Source organism: Mastigoproctus giganteus, chromosome 11 (assembly GCF_048544385.1).
Source record: "Mastigoproctus giganteus isolate SK-2022 chromosome 11, ASM4854438v1, whole genome shotgun sequence".
In the NCBI taxonomy this organism is placed as follows: Eukaryota; Metazoa; Arthropoda; class Arachnida; order Uropygi; family Thelyphonidae; genus Mastigoproctus; species Mastigoproctus giganteus.
The window spans coordinates 100,203,822-100,226,766 of record NC_143585.1 but is presented as its reverse complement, the minus strand read 5'-3'; the positions used below and the strand labels follow the sequence as shown (position 1 = coordinate 100,226,766).

Genomic DNA, 22,945 nt, shown 5'->3' with positions numbered 1-22,945 from the left:
CTGGGGGTAATTGTGCAGGCAGATATGAAGTTCTCTGAGCAGTGCAGACGAGCTGCAAGAGTAGCTCATGGTGTCTTGTCAATGATATACAGGAATTTTTCTAGCAGGGATAAGGAGGTGATTATTCCCTTGTATAAGGCAATGGTAAGGCCACATCTTGAGTACTGTATACAGGTCTGGAGGCCTCATTTCAAGAAGGATGTAGAGCTGCTGGAACGGGTACAGAGAAGGGCAACAAGATTAGTAAATGGAACAAAGGGTTGCTCTTACGAAGAAAGGCTTAAGTTTTGCAAATTACAGAGTTTGGAGACTAGGCACCGGCGAGGTGATCTGATAGAGGTGTATAAGGCTTTGAATGGTTTGAGCATGCTCAATGCCAATGGGATTCTTCATCTTTCTCAGAATAATCACCTCAGAGGGCATAAATTCAAATTGAGGAAGGACGGATGTCGGATAGATGTGCGGAAATTTGCCTTTGGCCAGCGGGTGGTTGGTTGGTGGAACCGACTTCCATCACTTGTTGTTGAAGTTGATAGCCTAAACAAATTTAAAGCTCAACTGGACAGGTATTTCGAACGAACGGAGGGGTGAAATGGGAGTGGGTTTTTTTTTTTTTTTTTTTTTTGGCTGATGCTGAATAAGCTTGCTTTCTTGCATCATATGCCTCTGCTAATGCTAATGCTAAACGTATGCAGTGGGGCGCATAATAATATTTTGATTTTGACCAAAATCTTGGCCACCCCTAGCTTATGGCAACTTAGGGAGGATGAGAAGATGGCCAAAAAATTTGTTGACTATTGTAATGAATTTGCCCCAATATATTTCCTTGGTACTAATGATTTTTTATATGGGTTTTGGATAAAAGTTCCAGACCATCCAACCGGCAGAAAACTTTACAATCGGTGTTATGCAGTCAGGATGGTTTGCCTCCGATTTTCGTCTTCTGACATATCGCTTCCCATCCGAGCCACACAGGTTGAATTTCGATTCGTCAGAAAAGATGACAGTGTCCTATTGCTCTTTTGTCCAAAGAACGCATGTTTCTTGGACATGCCCAAGCAAGTCGCTTCTTCCTCATTTGTTGGATCAAAGGCTTCTTCTTGGGCCAACAGGCATGCAGGTAACATTCTGAAAGCCATCTTTGGATAGTTCGTGCACTTGTTTCAACACCAGAGCCCATCTCAAAGTCCAGTTTTAGATCAGGAGCACTAGCATGGCAATTACGAAGGCATAGCCATTTAAAATATCAATCTTGGAAAGGCATAGTCACTCTCTTATGGCTTGTTTGTTATTTGGATTTTAGGAGCATTAGCAACTAAGACAATATTGCTCCGGGGTTATGTGGTGGTCATTCCCTGACCTTTCCGCATCCTCCGTATTTGGTGGTCACGGGCTTGAACCCCGGTCTAATCAAGAAGCGTGTGCTACGCACTGCTGCTCCTGCTCACCTGGCTACGGAGGCACCCCTCTCTCTTATGGCCTGATCCAAGTCTTCTCTTCACATCACTGGATTCACACTTTAATTTCAGCACCCGGGATACTGTTAACTGGTGGCAGCCTATTTTATCAGCAATAGCACGCGTAGAGAGCCCTTCCTGGGACAGAGCAACAGCTACACTTTTTTTCTTGGTGTCAATTGAACATATGGAGCCATGCTTACATCTCCGCAAAACAGTATACTAATGAGCGCGTATATCCTTCCAATGCCGTATTTATAGAAACAGCTGATGTCATACCTTTGCTTTGTGACAAACAAAATGACTGTAATCAGTATCTTATACATTTCACTACAAATGTTACTTATTTTAAGGTGATGCAGTTTTTTTGCCCGTCACTGTATAAAAGGAATGAGGGAACAATACCAGCAATGGGGAAGATGGATCACAAATTAGCAACACATATAACATACCTGATATCCTTCCTGATTAGGTACAACATGCATTGAAGAAAATGAAGAATCAGAAAGACCCAGGTGAAGATGAAGTTACTGTAGAGTTGTTAAAATTGGGAGGAAGAGACGTGACACAGAAACTGGAAAGGCTCTTCACAAAATACATTAGGAAAAGAGTGACACCTAATGAGTGGAATAATGAAATCATAATTTTGCTGCACAAGAAAAGAGATAAATCAGCAATTGGAAATTATAGACCAATTAGCTTATTGTCCCACATCTACAAGTTGTTCACAAGGGTCATTACTAACAGATTAGAAAGGATACTTGATGAGAATCAACCGAAAGAGTTAGCTGGCTTTAGGACAGGATTCTCAACTATGGTCACCTTCACGTAATATCACAGCTAATAGAGAAAGTAAATGAATATAAAACGCCATTATGCCTGGCATTTGTGGATTATGAAAAGGCATTTGACTCCATACAGCATAAGGCACTATTTCAGGCACTGGAAAGACAAGGCATAGACATCCCTTACATTATGATTTTGAAGAAAATATATGAGAATGCTACCTCCTTTATTAGACTAGACCAGGGATTCTCAAAGGGGGGGGTGATATCACCCCAGGGGGGCAAAAATTGGTTTGGGGGAAAAAATCGTGGGTATTACAGTGGTTTGTGGCCCTCCAAAGTTCAACCCTACTCGATGACATCTTATTCCTTAATATTAAATTTCCCTCATTGGGTTTTCTTTTTCTCTGAGACAACTGATTTTTAATATATAGGTATACAGTCAGTCCTCTTTTATAACACGTGTTTACACTACACGAATTCAATCGTATATGATTTATAAATAGGGTTCGTATACATAACACGAACCAAATTCGCTTATGCACGATTCGCCTTTGTGTTTACAAGAAATGGCAGTCGAGCGCAGAATCACCCCAACTGAAAGCAACATGATAGGAATGAAGAGAAGATTCTGAAAATGTATTTATGTTTTTTATATCAGTAAAGGGGAAAACGCTTTTCACAATAATAATGTAAAAATCCACACGATTCCAGCTATCAGTATTATCGTAAATGCAATTAGATCAAATTTACTACCAGTTTATAACAGATTACACTAGCAGAAACGCAGCTGGAAATTGTTTTATTGTTTTATGGTAGTAACCCCCAGAAATGTGCTTTAGTAAAATGTGAGCTAGTGAGGTGTTACGGTGTTGTTTATTCAGTTGCTACACATGCGCAGCTTTGTTTATGTGTATCAAGCGTGCCTCCTCATTTTGTAATTGTGCTTTATTCCCTAAAAATGAGCAAAATACTCAAAAGGTGTGAAAAGGAAGCATCCTGGTAAAGACACTACAGATTCAGAGAGAAAAATAAAAGCAATATCGATAAACAAAGGTGGACTGGGTCAAAAATTCTTACCCGAGAGAATTTGTTTATGGCCAAAATCACACCGGCCTCCAGCCCACCGGGATTTCCCCAGTAAGGCTTTATACCAGTCTGCCTCTGTCAATAGAGAAAAAATATGAAATTGTGAAACACTTTGAGTGAAATGAAAGACCATGTGATATGGCACGTGCTACTGGCAACGCCGAGAATTAGAAAGAATGCAGAGAAAATAAAAACAACTTTCGTAGCAGGAACAACTCGAAGTGTAATTAAAATCCATTAGGTCAAGATACAAAGAATTGGAAGAGATGAAACGGCTGTCATCTGTTTGGGTAGAAAATCAAACAAAAAACAAGTTTGCTTACGATAGAAGTAAAAGCATTAGCAATATTTTATTACGTAATAGTCGTAATAAAATACGTAAGTATTTTATTACGATTATTTATTGTGTTTGGTAATGTTTTGGTTACAAATGTGTGTTCAATCTTGGGTGGTCGGCACCTAACCCTATTTTTCCCAATAGGGCCTGTTATTTATACTGCACGAGGATTTCTAGGAACAGAACTATAGTGCTGTATGAGGACTGACTGTATTATATTAGGAGTGAGTGAGAAATTTTGAAAAAAGGAAGATAATGGGCGTCATTTAATTCAACCACCTTTGCCTTTCATAGGCATTTTCCAACAGCTGCGACCTTGGTGGCAGGCATGGTCTATTTACTTATTCTTTTGTTTCATTGGTCAATATATGAGGGATGGATGGGATCAGGAAATGTTTCAGTCTATTGTTTCTATTTTCTAAGCGACAATTAGTATTGATTTATTGTTTTCTTGTGGAAGTTGTTTATTTTTGATCCACAGTACTTTTGTGAGTGATATGGGCTATGAGAGTTAAATAAAAATAGTTTATATTTTATAATTTAATTCTTTGTAGTTATTTAACCCCACACCAATCATGCCAAGTGCTGAAAATAAAGTGTCGACAGTATCTGGATGAATAAAGTCCATTTGGCTTAAGACAGCCTATGTGTCTTATGTGTAATAGTTCTTTTTCAAATGAAGCTATGAAACCAACAATTACTGTGACAGGTGCAATTTGGCCTTAGTTGCCCTTGTGCCAATAAACTTCCATTTAAACCAACCATGAAACCAACAAGACTTTTAGATCACTTAAAAAAGAAACATCCTGAGAGTTGGTAAACATATCGAATATTTTAAAATTTTAAAACTACACTATTATTTCCTCATTTAAAAAGAACACACAAACAAATGGCAACTGAATGATTATGTCTTATAAAATTGCAGAAATCTGGCAGTGCTCATACAATTACTGAGACTGTTATAAGACCCACATTAGCCTGTTTTTTGATGCATCAAAATCCTTCCAGAATTTTTCAAGCATTGCCATTGAGCAACGATTCAATTCGAAGACGAATCGATGAGATGTCAGTTAACATTAAAGAGCAGATAATTGACAAACTAAAAACGAGAAAATGTTCTTTTCAGATTGATGAATCCGCAGTTACTGACAAATAAGGCCCTTCTAATAGCATACGTTCGTTATTTTAATGATAATTGTAAATTGCAAGATGTTGTTTGTAAAATCTATAGAAAATTACTGTACTAGAGATCATCCATTTTTGCTGCTGTAAAAACAGGAGCAAAAATGGATGATCTAGTACATGTTTGATGAAAAGCAAGTACCATTGGAAAATTTGGTATCCTGTGCTGCTGTTGCTGTTTGTTTGTTTATTTGGTTTTTAGGAGCATTAGCAACTAAGGCCATATTGCACCGGGGATATGCGGTGGTCATTCCCTGACCTTTCCGCATCCTCCGTATTTGGTGATCATGGGCTCGAACCCCGGTCTAATCAACAAGCGTGTGCTACGTACTGCTGCTCCTGCCCACCTGCCTACGGAGGTGCCATGCTGCTGCTGCTGATGGTGCTACCTCCATGGCTGGAAGACAACGGTTAGCCCACCTAAAGGAATTATATCTCGAAGTTCTTGCAATACACTGCATTTTTCACCGATATTATCTGGTTGCAAAAAATATTAGCCGTTCTTTATTAATCTCTCAGTACAACCAGGCCTCGCATAACGCGAGTTCGATTAACGCATTTTTCAGTTACTGCTATTTAAAAAAATTATACCACTTTTCACTTTATACGATGCAAATTTTCAGTTACCACAATCTTGTTCTTTTTTTTTTATGTGATAGTTTAAAAATATTTGAATCATGTGTTAAGCTTACCGCATGTCGGACGGAACAATTAAACAAACGTTTGTCCTGCTGCCCGCCTCAGTGTGTTTCCATCAACCATCGTGAAGAAGACCGTGCTGCTTGTTTGTCTCTCGTCGCTCATAAAGTCAATGCAGACTTGCATTTAAAAATTCCAGTCAACATCTGGAAAAATTAAAATCCCCATTATCAGATATTTGATTTGCTAGTCCACTGTATTTCTCTGTATAGCTTTCAAGTATACTGATCACAGTCATTAAACCTAAAACACACTTACTCTCAGTCTTGTTTCCCCACTTTTATATCACACTCAAACTAACTCAACATTGCACTTGTAGTAGTAGTAGTAGTAGTAGTGGCACCTGATGCAAGAAAGCAAGTGTAGGAGCTTATGCAGCATCAGCAAAAAAAAAAAAATAAAAATCACACATTACCCTCCAATTGCCTGTCCAGTTCCTCCTTAAATTTATTTAACCTATCAACTTCCACAACGACAGATGGAAGTTTGTTCCAGCAATTAACCACCCGCTGGCTAAAGGCAAATTTCCGCACATCTATTCTACATCTATCCTTTCTTAATTAGAACTTATGTCCCCGTAGGTTCGTATGTCTGACAAGTGGAGGATCCATACAGAATTCAGCGTGCTCAACACCATTCAAGGCTTATAGACCTCAATCAGATCACCGCGCAGGTGCCTAGTCTCCAGCCACTGCAATTTGCAGAACTTAAGCCTCTCTTGGTAAGAGGATCCCTTCATTCCCCTCACCAATCGTGTTGCTCTTCTCTGTACACGCTCAAGCAAATCTACATCCTTCCTAAAATGAGGCCTCCAGACCTGTACGCAGTACTCAAGGCGTGGCCTGACCATTGCCTTATACAGAGGGACAATCACCTTTTCCCTGCTAGCAAAATTCCTATATATCATTGACAAAACCCCATGATCTGCTCTAGCAGCCTGTCTACATTGCTCAGAAAACTTCATATCTGACTGCACAATTACTCCCAGGTCTTTTACATTTTCTACCACCTTAAGTGTAGTACCACACAGTTGGTACATTTCTCTGGGGTTACTTCTACCCATATGCAGTACTTTGCATTTGTCAAGGTTAAACTTCAGTTGCCACTTCTTAGCCCATCTGCCCAAATTATCTAGATCCTGTTGCAGTAGCACACTGCCATTACTGTCATTAACAACCCTGCCAACCTTCGTGTCATCTGCAAACTTCGACATTAAGCCTGATATACCTTCATCAATATCATTGATAAATATACAAAACAACAGTGGACCCAACACCGAACCCTGTAGGACTCCACTAATAACATTAGTCCACGAAGAGCAGCACCCATTGATTACCACCCTCTGTCTTCTCCCACTTAACCATCCTTTTATCCATTGTAGCAACTTACCCTTAATACCATTCTGCTCCAATTTGTACAGTAGTCTTCCATGCGCAACAGTGTCAAAAGCTTTCCTGAAATCCAAGTATATGATATCAAAATTATTTTTTGCATCCAGTTCCTTTGTGACCACATCATAATAACCAATCAAATTTGTCAGACAAGACTTTCCCTTAACAAACCCATGCTGTGTCTGAATTATTGCTGCAGTCTTGTCTAGATGATCCTGCAATGCATCTTTAACCAGTGACTCCATTATTTTACCCGGAACAGAAGTTAAACTAACTGGTCTGTAATTATTCGTGTCACCCTTCGAACCTCCTTTGTGAATTGGGGATACATTTGCACATCTCCAGTCCGTGGGAACCTCCCCTGAATCCAAGGATGCTCTCATAATTATGGCTAAGGGTTTGCTTAGTTGCTTTGCCGCCTCCTTTAATATATAACTGGATAGATCCCATCCGCCCCAGGTGCCTTTCTTATGTTTAACTTCAACAATTTCTCCTCCACTTTGCTCTCAGTTATTACAAAATCATTAAGCACACTGCTACAATTTGATAACCTTCTTCCATTTTCAAACTGTAATGATTCCTCACGTGTGAATGTAGATGCAAAATACTCATTCAGTTTGTTTGCTATCTGAGCAGGATCATCAACAGTCGAACCATCGAGGAGACAAAGACCAATAGATTGACAGTAGCCACTGGCAGAGGTGAAAGAGATTCTTGCACTGCTTCTATTAGAATGAGTAGAAGCCTGAAAAACAAGATGCATGGTATTTCAGAGACTGCTGGGAGCCATTGTGGTACAAATAAACACATGGGTTGTGTTAGGGTAGCTAAGAATAGAAACAGGTGCAGGTATACTTACGTGTACACCAATGCTAGGAGTTTAGTAAATAAATTTGATGAATTTGAGGTATTGCTCAAAACATCAAAGGCAGATATTGTTGGGATATCAGAGACGTGGTGTCACACAGATATAAGGGATGCAGAACTGCAATTTGGGAAGTACAATGTCTACAGAAAGGATAGACAGGATAGGAAGGGAGGAGGGGTTATGCTATTAGTTAAAAAACACATAAAATCCAAGGAAGTGAAGCCAGTCGACATCGCTGGACAGTGCAGTGTCGAGTCAGTTTGGTGTGACATAAGCATTGGGAGATCAAAATTGAGAGTAGGAGTGTGCTATAGGCCTAATGACTCTGATGAGTATAATAAGAAACTGTTCGGAGAAATAGAGTGGGCCAGTAAATCAGAGAGTCTTATAATGGGGGATTTTAATTTCCCAGATATTGACTGGAATTTGGGGGCTGGTCACTCACACAGTAGCAAGGCTTTTGTGGATTTATTGGATGATTGTTTTCTACATCAGCATGTTCGGGAGGCAACTAGAGGGAGTAATACTCTTGATTTGATTATCAGTAGTGATTCTTCATGCATTAAGAATCTGCAGATAAATGAACCACTTGGTGGCAGTGATCACAGTGTGCTGAAGTGGGAGTTACTCAAAGAGGTAACTACCATTAGGGGTAAAGGGAAGGGGTATTGCTTTCGTAAAGGCGACTACAATGGACTGAGACAGTATTTAAATTCTATACAGTGGGATCAACTGATGATATTGCCAACAGCAAATTCAAAATGGGAAGCATTCAAAGAACTTATCGTGGAAGCTACTAGGCTTTACATACCAACTAAGAAATATTGTTCAAGGTTTAGGCCTAAATGGTTGTCAGATGAACTAATGAGGCATATGGCAGAGAAGAAAAATGCATGGGATACATACAAATTAACACGTGACACGGACGCCTATGACAGATACAAGTTGATCTGTAACCAAGTTACAAAGGAGGTTAGGCAGGCGAAGGCAGATTACGAGAGATCCTTGGCAAGGGATGCGAAGAAAAACAGCAAAGAGTTCTTTACTTATGTAAACTCTAGAAGGAAGGGGATGAATCAGATTGGTCCACTTGAGATCGATGGGTCAACTGTTGATGACCCTGCTCGGGTAGCTAACAAACTAAATGAATATTTTGCATCGACATTCACACATGAGGAGTTATTCAGCGAGGGGAATGCCAGAGGTGTATTCAACTCTAGCAGTAAGTTAGAGAATCTTGTAATAACTGAGAGCAAAGTGGAGGAGAAATTGTTGAAGATAAACACAAGAAAGGCACCTGGGGTGGATGGGATCTATCCAGTTATATTAAAGGAGGCAGCAAAGGAGGTAAGCAAACCCTTAGCCATAATTATGAGAGCTTCCTTGGACTCAGGGGAGGTACCCATTGACTGGAGATGTGCAAATGTGACCCCAATTCACAAAGGGGGATCAAAGGCTGACACAAGTAATTATAGACCTGTGAGTTTAACTTCTGTTCCCGGAAAATTAATGGAGGCACTGGTGAAAGAAGCACTGCAGGATCATCTAGACAAGACTTCAGTTATAGCTAGGACACAGCATGGTTTTGTTAAGGGGAAGTCTTGCCTGACCAATTTGATTGGATACTATGATGCAGTCACAAAAGAACTGGATGCAGGGAATAACTTTGATATTATATACTTGGATCTTAGAAAACTCTAGAACTCTTTTGATACTGTTGCACATGGAAGACTGCTGCACAAATTGGAGCAGTGTGGCATTGGAGGCAAGTTGCTGCTATGGATAAAGGGGTGGTTGAGGGGGAGAAGACAGAGAGTGGTAATCAATGGACACTGCTCATCGTGGACTAATGTTATTAGTGGAGTCCCTCAGGGTTCAGTATTGGGGCCTTTATTGTTTTCTGTATTTATAAATGATATTGATGATGGTATATCAGGCTTAATGTCCAAGTTTGCATACGATACGAAGGTTGGCAGGGTTGTCAAGGACACTACTGACACTATGCTGCTGCAACAGGATTTGGAAAGGTTGAGCAGATGGGCTTCGAGGTGGCAAATGAAGTTTAACATTGACAAATGTAAAGTACTACATATGGGAAACAGCAACCCCAGAGCAACGTATCAACTCTGTGGTACTACACTGACAGTGGTAGAGAATGAAAGGGACCTGGGGGTGGTGGTGCAGGCAGATATGAAGTTCTCTGAGCAGTGCAGACGAGCTGCAAGAGTAGCTCATGGTGTATTGTCAATGATATATAGGAATTTTTCTAGCAGGGATAAGGAGGTGATTATTCCCTTGTATAAGGCAATGGTCAGGCCACACCTAGAGTACTGTATACAGGCCTGGAGGCCTCATTTCAGGAAGGATGTAGAGCTGCTGGAACGAGTACAGAGAAGGGCAACTAGATTGGTGAATGGGACAAAGGGGTTCTCTTACGAAGAAAGGCTTAAGTTTTGCAAATTACAGTGTCTGGAAACTAGGCACCAGCGGGGTGATCTGATAGAGGTGTACAAAGCCTTGAATGGTTTGAGCATGCTCAATGCTGATGGGATTCTTCCTCTAGCTCAGAAAAATCACCTGAGAGGGCATAAATTCAAATTGAGGAAAGACAGATGTAGGATAGATGTGCGGAAATTTGCCTTTAGCCAGCGGGTGGTTGGTGGGTGGAACAGACTTCCATCCCTTGTCGTGGAAGTTGATAGCCTAAATAAGTTTAAGGCTCAGCTGGACAGGTATTTCGAACAAACAGAGGGATGAAGTGGAAGTGGTTATTTTTATTTATTTATGTTACTTTTTTTTTTTTTTTTTTGGCTGATGCTGCATAAGCTTGCTTTCTTGCATCAAATGCCTCTACTAATGCTAATGCTAATGCTAATCGATGTCAAGTGGACCAATCATATCGCCCAATTCAACTGGATGCAACTGACTTAAATTTAATAATCTCCTTAACTAAGAGCATAACTCCTCCTGTCCTTCCTGCAAACATTGTACTTCCCATATTGAAATTCAACATCCTTCATATCTATGTGAATCCACGTTTCTGATATCCTCAGTGTCTGCATTCGACGACTTAATCAGTACTTCAAATACGTCAATTAAAAATGCTCCTAGCATTGGAGTAGCATGTTAGACAGGCAATAGGAGGAAGCAATACTCTTGATTTGATTTTCAGCAATGATTAATGTCTAAGTTTCACTTACTACATCGCAAGTGCATGTATACTTGCCCTTACTCTTAGTTACCCTAACACAGCCGATGTATTGATTTGTTCCATGATGACCAACAGCATGAAACCCACTGGTCTAACCTATTCAAACCAGTGAGCCGATGGTTCTGACATTCGTCTAATAATTGGAAACATACAGTTGAAGTTGTGGAGTTATCATCATTCGAAGTAACGGAATCACTTTCAGGTAGAGTTTTACTTTTTTATTATTATTATTGGTCTTACAAAGTGACATTCAGATGTTAAATATCTGCAGATTCGTTGTAAAAACCAATTAATTAGTCCTCTCATAACACTCATTCTCCTCTATTGGTTTTTGTTTTTTGTTTTTTTTTTTTTGATACTCTCCTATTCCCCGCCCTATTCTTCTTATACCTAAAATATCAAACAATAACAAACAAAAGAGACAGAAAAAAAGGTAGAAACGTATAAACCAAAAGAACTTACTACATCAGAAGTGAAATCAGCATCCATATTTACAAGAAAAATACCCGCTGTGCCCACTGGTAAAAGTCATAGGTAAAATATTCATTGGAACAGAATACCATATCGCCCAAAAGTCGCAAGATAAGGTTACGAAAACATATCGGATATTCAATTTCAAACATACACATAATTTAATTATACAGCAGTTGTTGTTAAAGGTTTAAGCAGAAGGGCTAAAGTGGTCGTATTGTGCCTTTCAATTGATATAACAGTTTCAAGTTTGAAAGTTTTAAAAGGGAGAAAACATCGTTATCTTCTCTCGCATGTTGGAGAAAAATTCATCTAGGTTTGCTTCATTAGCCAATATGTGCTTCATTGTTATAGTTCCTATAAAGTTCTATAATTTAGAAATGGTAACAAGAGCAGTAACGGGTAACAAGAGCAGTCAAGTAAAATATATTTTACTGAGAGAACATTATGGCAGTCAGTACACCCTGGAGGGACTGCGTTTCTGGGAAGGTAAAGATGAGTAATATGAGACAATCCCACGTCTACTCTTCAAGAACCACATCATCTTCTCTTATTTAATTGGGTTCACTGTTGTTTTGTATATTTATCAATGATATTGATTAAGGTATATCAGGCTTAGTGTCGAAGTTTGCAGATGATACAAAGGTTGGCAGGGTTGTTAATGACAGTAATGGCAGTGTGCTCCTGCAACAGGATCTAGATAATTTGGGCAGATTTAAGAAATGGCAACTGAAGTTTAACTTGACAAATGCAAAGTACTGCATATGGGTATAAGTAACCCCAGAGAAACGTACCAACTGTGTGGTACTAAACTTAAGGAGGTAGAATATGAAAAAGACCTGGGAATAATTTTGCCGTCAGATATCAAGTTTTCTGAGCAATGCAGACAGGTTGCCAGGGCAGGTCATGGGGTTTTGTCAATGATATATAGGAATTTTGCTAGCAGGGAAAAGGAAGTGATTGTCCCTCTGTATAAGGCAATGGTCAGGCCACGCGTTGAGTATTGCATACGGGTCTGGAGGCCTCATTTTAGGAAGGATGTAGATTTGCTTGAGCGTGTACAGAGAAGGGCAACAAGATTGGTGAGGGGAATGAAGGGATCCTCTTACCAAGAGAGGATTAAGTTCTGCAAATTGCAGTGGCTGGAGAATAGACACGTGTGCGGTGATCTGATTGAGGTGAATAAGGCCATGAATGGGTTGAGCACGCTGAATTCTGATGGAATCCTTCCACTTGTTCAGATTACGAACCTAAGGGGGCATAAATTCCAATTAAGAAAAGACACATGCAGAATAGATGTGCCGAAATTTGCCTTTAGCCAGAGGGTGGTTAATTACTGGAACAAACTTCCATCTGTCGTTGGGGAAGTTATTATTATTATTATTATTATTATTATTATTATTATTATTATTATTATTATTATTATTATTAGCCGTATGGTGCAAGGAAGCCTGGGGCTTTTGCTGCACCAGCCAAAAAGAGAGAGAGAATCAGAAGGGAATCATCAAGAAAGAGAAGATTGATAGGTTAAATAAATTTAAGGAGGAACTGGACAGGCATTTGGAGGGAATGGTGTGATTTTTTTTTTTTTTTTTTTGCCGATGCTGCATAAGCTCATATACTTGCTTTCATTACATGCCACTACTGCTACTACTACTACTATTTTCCTGCTGCTGGAAGTCTATATATTTCTATACCTTCATTGTTGCCAAATTTTGCTATATATTTTTCCTTTGGGAAAAATATATAGCAAAATATATGGTTTTTCCTATAATGGTTTTGTAGACTTGCACAGGAAATTTCATAATAGTTACATTTAAATTTATTCGTTGTATTGCTTCCCAATCTGTGTTTTCAATTCCGACTATTCCACAATGAGATGGGATCCAACAGATTTGCACTGTATGTTGATTTTGTTGTAGCCGAATCAGTATAAATCTGATTTATTTTTTATTATTCAGCGGGGGACGGTAACTGTGTGTTTCATTCTGAATTGAGTTAATAGAGTTTAAATAATCGGTATAGATGATATGTTATGCTTTCGTTTGAGATCTAGGCGACTAAACGCTAGTATAGGGAAAACGCATTCTACAGAGAAACTGCTGAGCTCTGTTAGTAGGGAAGCATAAACTGTGAAAGCAGATAATACGGCCGCAGCACCTACTGCCTTCTCTAATTTAGAACCAACAGTGTAAATATGATTATATTCAGCAAAACATTGGGTGGGGATTGCATGAAGTTGCTCTTGTTTTGTAAATTTACCTCACTGACTGAAATAGTTATCATATTTACACATACCGTAATTTTAACCCACGGAGGGTGATAGAGGAGCAGATATACATACGGTTTTTCAATTTGTCGATTTCAGTCTGAAGAGTTCTCAAGAAGTCTAATGCCTGCAGGTTTATTGAAATATGCTAATTTTTATTTTTAACAGTCTATTCAGGCTGGAAGAGGTATGGGCAACTAGGATGACTTGGCAAGCTCTAAACTTTGGATGCATAGTTTACTAATAAAATTTTCTTTCTGGGATGTAATGGTGGTTCTTGAGCTCCTATATATAAGTTTTGAACTGGTGCAGTTCTAATGGCTGCTAACACAATTCTGAAAGCGATGCGCTGGACAGGATCAAGCCATGCTAGTGCACTCTTCTTGGCACAATCATAGACTAGAGAGCCATAGTTCAGGCGCGATCTAATTAAAGCTCGATAAAGATGAGGAAGACTAGCACGAACGGCACCATAGCTTTTAGAAGATATGCTCAAAGTAGATTCATTTTTTCTAAGCAGTTTGTTGGGATTTGCTTTTCTAAAGAGCAGAGACCAGGTAATTTTGCATGAGAAAGAAATCCAGAAGAGCTATCAAAATTCGAATTCTAAAAAAAATAAATGTTGGTACTGATGTTCATAAACAAAATAATTTTCAGAATGATATACAGGGTGATTCACTACAAGTGCGACAAACTTGCAGGAGGTGTAGGCACAAAGACGAATCGGAATCACATAGCATTGCAGGGTCCGAAATGCCTTCGTCATGCGGTAGAGGACGTTGAACTGGAGGTTGAGTGAACAGCGATCCCGCTGGAAGTCAGCATTTGCGAACAGGTTCCCGAGGCAGTAGGATGGACGAGTATTCAAAGGTTGAACTGGCCGACATGCACCTCGCGTATGGAGCTGCGGAATGTAACGGGCGCGCCGCTCTGCGCTTGTACCAGGAACGTTTCCCGCACAGGCATGATCCTCATCATACGATTTTCGCACGTGTGCACAGAATGTTACGTGAGACTGGTTGTTTTACGAGAGTTACCATGAATCGAGAGCGAACGACGAGGACGCCAGACAATGAGGAGAATGTCCTACGTCTTGCAGAAGGCAATCCGAGTACGAGTACTCGAGCGATAGGACAATGATTGGGTATTTCCTAATCCACTGTATGGAGGATACTGTCAACAACCCAAATGAGTTCATACCATCTGCAACGCCTCCAATCATTGGAGCCTGTGGATTACCCACTCCGGATGACATTTGCTACTTGGTTTCTTCAAAAGAAACGGTTCGCAAATGCTGACTTCCAGCGGGATCGCTGTGCACGCGACCTCCCGTACAACGTCCTCAACCGCATGACGAAGGCATTTCGGACCCGGCACTGCTATGTGATTCCGATTCGTCTTTGTGCCCCCTACACCTCCTGCACGTTTGTCGCACTGGTAGTGAATCACCCTGTATATAACCAAATAATTTTAAAAAATTAACTTGATTATACAATAATCGAAATAATGTTTCGAAGTGACTTCCAAAATCTTTTAACATAATTGATATTGATAATAAAATCGCACTTCAGTTCTTTTTTGAGGAGATATTCAGAGGTTCATCAGAATCTAACAGGTAGCTTAATGATTTTGCAAAAACTAAGAGGAAAATGGAGAAGTATTTGTTGAAGTGCAAAATAAAAAAGGCGCCAGGGATTGAAGGGATCTACCCAACTATATTTAGGAAGACAGCGAAGGAGAAAAACAATCCTAGACCATAATTATGAGAGCATCTATGAATTCAGGACAGGAGTCTATAGATTACACATGTGCATATGTATCTCCAATTCAAAAACAGCGATCACAGGGTTACATGAGTAATTAGCATTAGCATTAGTAGAGATATATGACGCAAGAAAGCAAGCTTATGCAGCATCAGCCAACAAAAAAAAAACCAACTTCCACTTCACCCCTAGGTTCGTTCGAAATACCTGTCCAGCTGAGCCTTAAACTTATTTAGGCTATCAACTTCCATGACAAGGGATGGAAGTCTGTTCCACCAACCAACTACCTGCTGGCTAAAGGCAAATTTCCTCACGTCTATCCTACATCTGTCTTTCCTCAATTTGAATTTATGTCCTCTCAGGTGATTATTCTGAGCAAGAGGAAGAATCCCATCAACATTAAGCATGCCAAAACCATTCAAGGCTTTATACACCTCTACAAGATCACCTGGCTGGTGCCTAGTCTGCAGACACTGTAATTTGCAAAACTTAAGCCTTTCTTCGTAAGAGTACCCCTTTGTTCCATTCACTAATCTTGTTGTCCTTCTCTGTACTCGTTCCAGGAGCTCTACATCCTTCTTGAAATGAGGCCTACAGACCTGTATACAGTACTCAAGGTGTAGCCTGACCATTGCCTTATACAAGGGAATAATCACCTCCTTATCCCTTCAAGAAAAATTCCTGTATATCATTGACAAGACACCATGAGCTATTCTTGCTGCCCGTCTGCACTGCTCAGAGACTTTCATATCTGCCTACACAATAACCCCCAGCTCCTTTTCATTCTCTACCACTGTCAGTGTAGTACCTGACATCACAGCCACAAAGATAACACAACTTTGCACAGCCTGGGCCGTATGTGCCCACATTATTACAGCGCTTGGAAACTTTTACGTCGTTGCCCTATACTGCCGTCCAGGAGAAGATATTATCAGGGCTATAAGATACCTTCAAAGTGTACTAAATACTCTTCCTGGAGGGAGAATTATCGTTGGGGCAGATGTAAACTGCAGGTCTCCCGAGTGGTACAGCACAACACCAGACCGTCGAGGAGCAACAAACGGCCAAAGACTGGAGAACTACCTGGGTAACTCCCCTTTCGGAATCCTCAATCAGCCAAACAACCTCCCCACTTTCAGCAGCACCTTTTGGGAAGCCACCATAGACATTTCTCTTGCTACAAGAAACACAGCCAGATATATCTCCGACTGGAAGGTCCAAGATGATTGGACGACCTCAGGCCACCGAGCCATTACATTCAGGATCACAAAAAACTGTAATAGACAACCAATTCCAGAGTAATGCAACATAGATATGCAATAGAAAAAACAAACTGGGACACGTTCAGGGGTGCCCTGCTGGAAATGGTGGGAAAACAGCAGCAGAAACTCAGGCAAACTCAAAATCCAAACCTTCTTCAAAAAGATATTACCACCCTATTAACACAAGTCTGCAATGCCACAATTAAAAGGAAAAAACCTTCTCCGGGAGCGGTGCCCTGGTGGAATGAGGAGCTTCGAAGGATGAGAAAGGAGGTACAAGCCAAACGAAAAGCGTTCCAAAGGGCGAGAAGATCTTGGCCTGATGTGGATATCGAAGAACTTAAACAAGTATATCGAACAGCAAGAATGTATACGGAAAGAATAAAGAAATCAAAGCAGCAATCCTGGGCGCAACTTGTCTCTTACACGGGAAATTCTGACCCCTGGGGGGTGGTGTACAAAATCACCACAAACAAACTCCCCAGGGGTGAAGTGAACACCGCTACAGAAACCCCGCAGGGAAACCTAACCACCACCTGGAGGGACTCAGTCTCAAACATCCTAAACAACGTTTTTCCTCCAAACATTAATCCAACAACAATTGAGCAGCATGAGATCTGCAGAGAAAATGAAACCTATTGGACTGGACAAGTTGAACCGCAGTTCACACAGGAAGAACTCCTAGCCGCAGCAGCTCTTATCAAAGGGAAAAAATGTCCAGGGCCTGACTTGTTCGAGCCTGAGATTGTGAAGAAGGTTGTGGAGCTTTCCCCAGAGCTATTGCTGCACCTATTCAATCTCTGCCTACACACTAGCACCTTCCCTGATGACTGGAAAGTTGCAAATATGAAACTTATCCTTAAAAATCCGACAAAACCACCACATCTACCAAGTTCGTACAGGCCCATAGCCCTATTGTCCGTATGCAGCAAGCTCCTAGAGCGTCTCCTCCATGTACGGATCCAAAGCCACTATGAGAAAGCAAACCTAATATCTCCAAACCAATATGGTTTCAGACCAGGGCATTCCACGGTTGATGCTCTACAGGCACTGCTCACTGAGGCCCGCCAAGCAGACAAAAAATACTTCCTGATGATTACAATTGATTTCGCGGGAGCTTTTGACACCCTTTGGTGGCCGAGCGTCCTCCGCAGACTCAGGCAAGCAAATGTACCGGACAATTTGTTCAATATCATCAAAAGCTACCTCTCAAATAGGGTAATCACAGTAAATGCACCTTATCAGAAACTCACAAGACGGATACACCGTGGCTGCCCCCAGGGCTCGGTCCTGGAGCCGACCTTATGGAACATGGTGATGGACGAATTTCTATGCCTTGACCTCGGGGAGGTTCGTTCACAAGCCTTTGCTGATGACCTCATCCTGATGGTGACTGCAAATTCCAGGGCCCAGCTTGAGACCTTGGCAAACCATGCACTCCAAATCCTCCAGGACTGGGCAAAAACACACTGCTTGACCATATCACCATCAAAAACAAACTCTCTGCTTCTTAAAGGAACTCTCTGTATTACAAGACCACCACAGATTAAAATTGGAAACAAGACCATAAAGTTGTCAGAGCAACTGAAATATCTTGGCATAGTACTAGATAGAAAACTCTCCTTCCAAGCTCATCTCAAATACATCAGAACCAAAGTGAGAAACTATACTGCCATGGTTGCTAGGATATCCCGTCGGGACTGGGGTCTCAGCAAGCGAACCCTCTCGTTGTATTACAAGGCTATCTTCATCCCTGTGATTACGTATGCAGCCGGCATTTGGTTTGGCAAGGCTACGACTGCAGTAAACAGACGAATCCTGGATTCCACTCAACGCACGGTCCTGCTCTCCATCTCTCGTGCCTGCTGCACTGTGAGTACTCACGCCTCCAGGTCCTGGTGGGGGCCCTCCCCCTCGACCTGGAGGTGGTGAGAAATGGAATGTTGTATCATCTGTCTAAGGGCGTGTCTCAGACCTGCTTGGGATTCGAGCTGAATCTTACCAACAACCAAAAATTTGAGAAGAGGAGACTTCAAGCACACATGCAGTGGGTGTGGCAGGACCGCTGGACAAATTCAACCAAGGGAGAAATCACCAGGAGATTCATCCCAGATGTTAGCAGCATCTATCCAAAATCCCCATTATGGTTTTCTCCAGGCCTGTATGCCACGTATTTGCTTACTGGCCATGGTTCAATAAAGGCAAAACTAACAACCTTTGGCCTAGAAGAGGACCCAACATGCGCCTGTGGAGGAATTGAGGACTGGGATCACCTCATGCACGAGTGCCCCCTCTACGATGACCTCCGCTGCCAGCTTATCACAAAGCTGACCAAAAGGCAAAGAAAACCACTTACTGGATACTAAGGAAGAGTATCAAGCTCTCACCAACTATGCACAGCAGCTTTTCTTGAGGAGAAGACAACTAATTGCAGCAACATGATAACCCTCTACTAAATGAACCCAGGGACCCTGATGGAACTGGAACCAGGCAGCTAAACTTGACCAGCATTACCGTCATTGGTGTGAACTACTATACATTCTCCAAAATGTCACCGACCAAAGATAACTACCAAATAACTACCTTTGAATAGAGACAACCCACAAATTAAGACAGTTTAAGAAAGACAAAAGGTTCTTATACTTCTGGACTTGTCTCTCATGGCTGTGACCAATAAGACAATCTCCTAGATAAAGACTGACAACGCCACCGGCATGCCATTAGATGTCAACTTCTTTTCTTGGCCAACTAGCATTCCGAACCATGTACCCTGACTTGGTTCACTTTAATACCCCCTCCCCTGGTAGGGAGAGGGAGGGGACGGGTTTCTGTCTCCTCCCCCTCCCTGCTACCCCCCTTTTTTCTCCTGGTGGGGCCAGTCCCCACTGACCTTTCTGGGGTTGCCTTCCCTATCATCCCCATATTTCTATCTGTCCCCCCCTTCCTCAGTCTTCACCCCTACTCTAACTGAATATGCATTTTATTCTATTTTATTTTTATTTTATTATAATTATTATTATTATTTTTTTTTTTTTAATTTATTTTTTTATTATTTTTTTATTTTTTTTTATTTATTTTTTATTATTTATTTATTTTTTTATTTATTTATTATTATTTTATTTATTTATTTTTTTTATTTTTATTTATTTATTTTTTTTATTATTATTATATTTTTTAAATTTATTTATTTTTTTTTTTTTTTTTAGGCCCTTGCCAATGAAATCTTAGGAAATTAGGTGGCAGGGCCTGCCAGAGTAATTACTTCTAATGTGATCCCTCTATGCCTGACCTGCCTCCTCGGGGTTAAGTGTGGGCAACGGGGGGTCCCACTAGGGGCTCAACGGCTAAAAGGTCAGAGGAACAACACAACATGACACTACACAACATAAACATGTACCTTACACTTTTTAAAATCTCTGGCCTTCACAGTGTTCTGTGTTTCACAAACAGAGTACACAACACGGAGATGGGGGAAACCCCTTGGGCCGTTAGACAATAAACACTTTACACTTTACACTTTTGTCAGTGTAGTACCACAGAGTTGATACGTTGCTCTGGGGTTGCTGTTTCCCATAGGTAGTACTTTACATTTGTCAATGTTAAACTTCATTTACCACCTCTCAGCCCATCTGCTCAACCTTTCCAGATCCTGTTCCAGCACAATACTGTCAGTAGTGTCCTTTACAACCCTACCAACCTTTGTATCGTCTGCAAACTTGGACATTAAGCTTGATATACCATCATCAATATCATTTATAAATACAGAAAACAATAATGGGCCCAACACTGAGCCCTGAGGGACTCCACTAATAACATTAGTCCATGATGAGCAGTGTCCATTGATTACCACTCTCTGTCTTCTCCCCCTCAGCCACTCCTTTATCCATAGCAGCAATTTGCCACCAATGCCACACTGCTCCAATTTGTGCAGCAGTCTTCCATGTGCAACAGTATCAAAAGCCTTTCTAAGATCCAACTATATAATATCAAAGTTATTCCCTGCATCCAATTCTTTTGTGATTGCATCATAGTATCCAATCAACTTGGTCAGGCAAGACTTCCCCTTAACAAAACCATGCTGTGTCCGAGCTATAACTGAAGTCTTGTCTAGATGATCCTGCAGTGCTCCTTTAACCAGTGCCTCCATTAATTTTCCTGGAACAGAAGTTAAACTCACAGGTCTATAAATAGTTCTGTCAGCCTTTGATCCTCCTTTGTGAATTGGGGTCACATTTGCACATCTCCAGTCTGTGGGTACCTCCCCTGAGTCCAAGGAAGCTCTCATAATTATGGCTAAGGGTTTGCTTACTTCCTTTGCTGCCTCCTTTAATATAACTGAATAGATGCCATCCACCCCAGGTGCCTTTCTTGTGTTTATCTTCAACAATTTCTCCTCCACTTGAATACGCCTCTGGCATTCCCCTCGCTGAATAACTCCTCATGTGTGAATGTCATGCAAAATATTCATTTAGTTTGTTAGCTACCTGAGCAGGATCATCAACAGTTGACCCATCGATATCAAGTGGACCAATCTTATTCATCCCCTTCCTTCTAGAGTTTACATAAGTAAAGAACTCTTTGCTGTTTTTCTTTGCATCCCTTGCCAAAGATTTCTCGTAATCTGCCTTTGCCTGCCTAACCTCCTTTGTAACTTGGTTACAAATCAACTTATATCTATCATAGGCCTCTGTGTCACGTGTTAATTTATAGGTATCCCATACATTTTTCTTCTCTGTCATATGTCTCCTTAGTTCATCTGACATCCATTTTGGCCTAAACCTTGAACAATATTTCTCATTTGGTATGTAAAGCCTAGTAGCTTCCAAGATAAGTTCTTTGAATGCTTCCCATTTTGAATTTGCTGTTGGTAACATCATCAGTTGGTCCCACCATATAGAATTTAAATACTGTCTCTGACCATCGTAGTCGCTTTACGAATACAATAACCCTTCCCTTTACCCCTGATGGTAGTTGCCTCTTTAAGTAAATTGCACTTCAGCACCTGTGATCACTGCCACCTGTGGTTCCTTTATCTGCAGGTTCTTAATGCATGAAGAATCACTACTGATAATCAAATCAAGAGTATTACTCCCTCTAGTTGCCTTCCGAACATGCTGATGTAGAAAACAATCATCCAATAAACCCCCAAAAGCCTTGATAGTGTGTGAGTGACCAACCCACAAATTCCAGTCAATATCTGGGAAATTACAATCCCCCATTATAAGACTCTCTGATGTACTGGCCCCCTCTATTTCCCTGTACAGTTTCTTATTATACTCATCAGAGTCATTAGGCCTATAGCACACTCCTACTCTCAATTTTGATCTCTCAATGCTTATGTCACACCAAAATGACTCGACACTGCACTGTCCAGCGATGTCGACTGACTTCACTTCCTTGGATTTTATGTGTTTCTTAACTAATAGCATAACCCCTCCTCCCTTCTTATCCTGTCTATCCTTTGTGTAGACGTTATACTCCACAAATTAAAGTTCTGCATTCCTTATATCTGTGTGACACCACATCTCTGATATCCCAACAATATCCGCCTTTGATGCTTTGAGGAATACCTCAAATTCATCAAATTTATTTACCAAACTCCTCGCATTGGTGTACACGCAAGTATACATGAACCTGTTTCTATTCTTAGCCACCCTAACACAACCCATGTGTTTACTTGTACTGCAATGACTCCCAGCAATCTCTGAAATATCCTGCATCTTGTTTTTCAGGCTTCTACTGATTCCAATAGAAGCAATACAAGAATCACTTTCACCTCTGCCAGTGGCTGCTGTAATCTATTAGCCTTTGTATCCCCCCAAGCTAGCAGTTTTCCGTCGCATCTAACACTGCCTGGAGAGCATCAGCAAATATTCTTGCACCTTTTCTATTTAAGTGTATCCCATCCAGTGGTGAATTTAACAACCGGTTCGCTGCCCTAATGACCGTTGTAGGTATAAAAAAACTATATATCGAAAGGTAATTTATTATTTCATGCAGTTAATACTTAAATAAGAACAATAAAAAAGGTCCACAAAACTAGATTATGTTATAAGAAAGAGTTTTAAAATATTAATGAAAAAATATTAAATAATAACTGACAAAAAACAATGAAACTGTTATTGCTTCTTGATTGCCGTCCTCACTTGCAATTTCGCTTT

The 22,945-nt window shown here is 40.7% G+C and overlaps 1 protein-coding gene across 1 annotated transcript in view; it reads right to left on the bottom strand.

Moving 5' to 3' along the window:
• The window catches only part of LOC150078292 (DALR anticodon-binding domain-containing protein 3-like), a 325,092-nt gene extending 313,576 nt beyond the window's left edge, over window positions 1–11,516 (bottom strand). The window contains exon 1 of the mRNA XM_090385185.1: window positions 11,482–11,516. Coding sequence (XP_090241311.1) covers window positions 11,482–11,508 — 27 coding nt within the window. The 5' untranslated portion in view covers window positions 11,509–11,516. The remainder of the gene's footprint in view (window positions 1–11,481) is intronic.
• Window positions 11,517–22,945: the final 11,429 nt, after the last annotated feature.